General features: G+C 39.1%; 1 protein-coding gene across 2 annotated transcripts in view; it reads left to right on the top strand.

The window, feature by feature from the left end:
• The window catches only part of ISPD (isoprenoid synthase domain containing), a 233,898-nt gene that overhangs the window by 107,761 nt on the left and 120,297 nt on the right, over positions 1–5,840 (top strand). For both annotated transcript variants that reach the window (XM_019534084.1, XM_019534074.1), the window contains exon 6: positions 3,559–3,656. In XM_019534084.1, coding sequence (XP_019389629.1) covers positions 3,559–3,656 — 98 coding nt within the window. The remainder of the gene's footprint in view (positions 1–3,558; positions 3,657–5,840) is intronic.

Raw genomic sequence — 5,840 nt, 5'->3', positions numbered from 1 at the left:
CCCTGCAGAACCCCACTGCCCACATCCCTCCAGGTTGAAAAGGACTCATCTACCACCACTCTCTGGGTGCAGCCCTCCAGCCAGTTGGCGATCCAATTGACTGTGTGGGTGTCGACATCACAGTCCCCCAGTTTCTTAATGAGAACAGGGTGAGAGACAGTATCGAAGGCCTTCCAAAAGTCCAGAAAGACTATGTCCACTGCTATCCCTGCATCTAATGATTTGGTGATCTGATCATAGGCCACCAGGTTGGCCATCCAAGATTGATTCTCTTGTAGATACAAGGCCTACTCTTTAGCTCATAAATTTGCAGAAATAAATCATTATGTGGAAGCCAGTTGTCATGCATGTTTGGTTATGCATTTTACTCAGTGAATCTGTGGCCTTATAAGGTGCCTATACATGAGCAGGGAGGCTGCTGCAATGCACTGGACTCAATTAATCGAGTCTGCTGGAGCGTGGCAATTATCACTCTTCAGCAGCTTCCTGCATCTTGTATATTAGTATCCCCATGCTTCAAAATGGTGGCGAGGGTGCTTTATCTAAAGTGCCCTGTCACCATTTTGAAGCGCGGGGGCACCGATGCATGAGACGCTCTGGGTGCTTTAATTAGAGTAACTCTCAGAGCCGTTCTAATTAAAGCCCCCGCCATCCCTCCACTCCCATGTATAAATGCTCATACATTCCCCAAAATTGTAGTATCCTGTGGTTTCCAGCCTCATGAAAGCTAACCCACATTTTTCACTTTCCCTTCCATCTAGTTCTTGTAGTATGTAGCCAAAAGATTTTTCTTGTTTTGTCATTTTCTTCTTGATAGTCATAGATTCATAGATGTTAGGGTCAGAAGGGACCTCAGTAGGTCATCAGATGACCTCAGCTAGGTGGTTGTCCAGTCTTCTTTTGAAGACCCCCAAGGCAGGGGAGAGCATCACCTCCCTTGGAAGCCCATTCCAGATTCTGGCAACCCTTAATGTAAAGAGTTTTTTCTAATGTCCCACCTAAATCTACTGTCTGTCAATTTGAGGCCATTGTTCCTGGTTACTCCAGGGGGTGCCATAGTAAATATAGTATCTCCTATTCCCTGCTGCCTTCCCCTGATAAATTTATAGGCAGCTACAAGATCACCTCTCAGCCTTCTCTTGTGAAGGCTGAAGAGATCTAGGTCCTTCAGTCTCTCCTAGTAGGGCCTTGCCTGCAGGCCTCTGACCATATGAGTAGCCTTCTTCTGAACCCTCTCAAGATTCTCTGCATCCCTCTTGAAGTGTGGTGCCCAAAACTGGATGCAGTACTCCAACTGTGGCCTGATCAGTGCAGCATAGAGGGTAAGTATCACCTCCCTGGACCTGTTTGTCATGCATCTGCTAATGCATGATAAAGTGTGGCTAGCTTGTTGATTACTTTGTCACATTGATGACTTGTGTTTATCTTGGAGTCAGCTATGACTCCAAGATCCCTTTCTGCTGCTGTGCTGCTGAGAAGGTCAACCTGTAAGTGTGTTGGTGGTTCTTTTTGCCCAGGTGCAGCACTTTGCACTTGTCTTTGTTGAAATGCATCCTATTTTGTTCTGCCCATTTTTCCAACTTATCCAGATCCACCTGAATCTATTCCCTGCCCTCTGGTGTGTTAATTTTGCCCCATAATTGGCTATCGTCTGCAAACTTGGACAAGGTGCTCTTCATACCCTCATCCAAGTCACTGATGAAGACATTGAATAGCACTGGTCCAAGAACCGAGCCTTGTGGGACTCCACTGCCCACATCTTTCCAGGTCGATATCAACCCGCCCACCACCAGTCACTGGGTGCGATCCCTAAGCCAGTTCGCCACCCACCTGACCATGCAGTCATCTACATCTCAGCATGTCAGTTTATTTATGAGAACAGAATCAGGTACCGTATTGAAGGCCTTCTTAAAGCCTAGGTAGATGACATCTACCTTGACTCCTGCATCTAAACATTTTGTGATCTGGTCATAAAAAGAAACAAGGTTAGTCAGGCAGGATCTACTTGCAGTGAATCTGTGCTGATCTCCTTTCAGCATTATTTCCCCTGCTGGGCTCCCACAAATGTGATCCTTTACGATTTTTTCCAGAGTTTTCCTAAGGATAAAAGTGAGACTAACTGGTCTCACTAACTAGTTTAATCTGAAGAAAGCATGTGCATTATTGGCATGGTAAATATGAGAATCTCTGCCTTTCACTTTTTATTTTCAGCTGTTCAGTTATTAAATTAACTTTATATCTCTCAAAACATTGCTTGAAAATTATCATGCCGTTTACCATAAACTATAGTAATAATCAGCTTAAATTCTTTTTATTCTGTGTTTGTTACTCTTTACAAAAGTATGCATGAACATATGAGAGAGAGTGAGGTGGAAGTTTATTTGGACAATGTTAAAGACATCTGAATGAATGTATTATGTTTTTAAATATTAAAAAACCTTGCCACATAGTCATTATATAGTTAGTTTGGTAGTCAGTCTTGCTTTTATGAGTATTTACAGCATATCTTTATATTCTCTTTTAAATCCATCCCAACTGATTTATTTCTTGTTATCCTTGAAGTGTGGTAGAGGTCTGTTTTCAATATAATTATACTGCACATTTATAAATCTTTTAGCTGCTTGCAGAATGAGCACCCGTAAGACAACACAAATCTTACATTCTATTATTTCAGTGTCCATATTAATTGAACATCTAAGGATAAATGCTTTCATTAAAAACAATATGACTGTCAGGCCAGAATTTAAAAACAAAAAATAAAGAAGAAACTTTTGGAATCTTAAAATTATAGTCAGTCCCAAGAGACGAAATTTATTTTTGAACTACTCTTTTCAAGGAAAGGACTGGGCATTAGTTGTACTTAGGCCAATGGATTTAATAATGTGTTTTACATCTCCAGTTGTGCCCCAGTATCAGATGGATTATGACTGTTGACCCTAATTTTGCAACTTATTCTATGCTGGGGTAGAACCTGTGGCTAGAGCTCCATTAATTTCAAAACAGCTTTACATATGCAAAGGCAACACATGGAACTTATTGTAGAAAACAGACTTTAATTTAACCAGCTATATTCTTAGTTCTGCCCAAATGTCACTTGTTTTGGGGCTTTTTTTAAATTGATACAGTTGAATAAATTTTCCATAATTTTTAAAAATGCATTTAGTGTGCAGTTAAGTCCATGTGAAATCAGTATTCCATGAAATTCTTCTCTTGGTATTTAATAAATAGGTAAGTATTGTGGATCTGATCCATCACACATGGAAGTCAATTAGGAATCTTTTAATTTACACCAGTAGCCTTTAGAATAGGCTTCATGCGAGCTTTTTACTTCTGTCAGAATGTAAGAAATAGAGCAGAATTTTTCTTTTGATTTTCTGATTTATATCAATTGTGCTGAGCTGCCTTGCAATGAATCGTCTTAAAAGTAGATTTCCAGCTGGTGGAGAGGCATTATTGCAGATAGGAATGAAGAATTTTAACATAAAGTTTACCAGATCAGTAATTTTCTTTCATGTATTTTATATGAAATATTCAGTTCTTTTTTTCTCTTGATCACAGATAACCTATCACAACAAGTTTGTATTATTACTGATATGAAAGAAGATGCTGTGCAAGTAGGTTTTCTCCTTCATGAAACTCTGAAAAGCCATATCCAAGTAAGTATTACTATGTCATATATTAGTAAATTATGTTATTAATACCCTGTTTCAGGTTACCATCAGTTCTTAAGGAAATGGACCAAACTTCACTACTATGTTAAAAACACAATAGTTTAGGCATTATATATTACTCTACTCACCGAGTAGATTTACAGGTCTTGAATAGAGATGGAGAAGATATAATCTTGCTTGTAGTGTGGAGAAAGATTTTGTGATTGCTATGATACACCTGACTAATCAGTCTGTTGAGGGGAAAAGAGGTATGTTTTACCACTGGTTAACACATACAGTTGCATCACTGTAAAACACTAGTGTATCACACCAATGAGAGTTTATCACTGCATCTCATAGCCAAAGAATTCACCGTTTCATTTCACTTTTTGATGACTGGTAATTTGGTAAACCTTAATTCGTAACTTACTTTTGAATTCAGTGATGATAAAACCAAAAGATTTAATTAAGACTGCCATCAAAATTGAATATAATGTACTGAGTTGAACTTCGCAGTGAATCTGTAAACACCATAGCAAGTTTTTAGCTTTCCTTGCAAAAAACATAATGGTAGAGTTGGTCAGATATTTAGATCCATGGTACAAATTGAAAAGCCATAAATAAAATTACAAAAAATCCTAATAGCAAAGATACAAAAATGAAATAACCAAGATAAAATGAATATACAATGTGTTTCCAGGCTTCTATAACAAAAACATAAATGATTGAGTTACTCAGATATTTGAACCTGAAATGCAGTTGGATAAATTGTAAAATTTTAACAAGCAATCCAGTAAGGCTACAAAAATGAAAGAATTTGCAGAATAAAAGATTGACAAATTGACTTCAGTCAGCATCCAGAAAACTGTGGAGGTGCCCAAATTCATTGGATGCCTTCACTTTATCTTTAGAAGTTCTTTGGGTACCTCGACAGCTACATAAGCTCAGAAGCAATTTAGACCAGTCACCTAGGCAGGAGCGAAGTATTTAAATCCTGTTGTGATCCAGACAAGAAATTTTAGAAACCACCCTGGTCAAGAGTTCCTGTTAACTATCTGTAGATAGGGCTGTGTGAAATTTCACCGGCTGTTTCATTTTGATGCTGTTTCGATTCGTTTTGAACTTGAAACAGCAAAATCTAAATGAAACAAAGGGCTTCAAAACAGCCTCGAAATGAAACAATGGCATTCAAAATGTTTTGAAGGTTTCAAAACCTTTCGAGTTTTGAAGCTGAAGCTGGGCTTGCCTGCAGGGAAACAGAAAGTAAGGAGAGGGAGGGGGAAGAGAGGGGAAGGACTGCTCTGATATTGGCGGTGACTGACTGCCTGAGATGCTGTTGGTGTTGCTACCTAAGTTATTACCTGTTGTCATTTAAAGTGGTGGACTGAGCTGAGGCTGTAAGGAAGGAGGAAGCCTTACTGCAGCACACTACTGTGTCATTTAGAGGCCCCAGTGCCAGTGTGGGTATGCCTTAACACATGCACACAGTCACACATCACAAGTTGTATTTGTCAGCAGCTTGAGGTGCAGTGTCCCAGAAACCCCTGTACCTAGCTCCTTGAAATTTGGCAGGTGTCATGGCCTCAGCAGGGGACACCATCCCTGCTGTTTTCATCCAAATCTACCAAAAAATGACAGTTACAGGCAGTTTCATGCTTCCATATTATAACCTATGGGCGAAACATCAAAACAGTGGCAAAACAGAGAAACATTTTTGATTAAATGAAATGGAACGATGCTTTCGAAATGAAACAAAACTCTAAATGAAACACTGTCCTATTGAAAAGGAAGTCGAAAGAAAATGGTACTGTTTTGCACAGCCCTAGCTGTAGGCACCCCTCTGTGGAGTGACTAGGTAATCTAGGTCACCCTTAAAAGGCAGAAAGTTCTTTCCATTCACAGAAGCCTGGGCACCAGACTTTTGTTCAAGATCATTCAAAATGAGTCAAAGGGACTAACATAGTGCTGTGATGCCTCAGTAGTGGCACCTTAACAATCAGTTAGTATTTAGTCCACACTCTTAAGGGTTTTCAGATTTTTTTTTTTTTTTTTTTTTTTTTTTTTCATCCTGCTTCATAATTATAGTCACTGGTAAGGTCAGCTAGCATGTTTCCTTTCTTCTGCATACATAGTTTGAGGAATCCTTGGTTACATTCTTGCCTGATTACATTTTCAGGTTGCACAATTAAT

This window comes from Crocodylus porosus, unplaced genomic scaffold (assembly GCF_001723895.1).
Source record: "Crocodylus porosus isolate Cpor-Errol unplaced genomic scaffold, CroPor_comp1, whole genome shotgun sequence".
NCBI lineage: Eukaryota > Metazoa > Chordata > Crocodylia > Crocodylidae > Crocodylus > Crocodylus porosus.
Note: the sequence above shows the minus strand (reverse complement) of the source record. Positions and strands in the feature narration are given on the sequence as shown.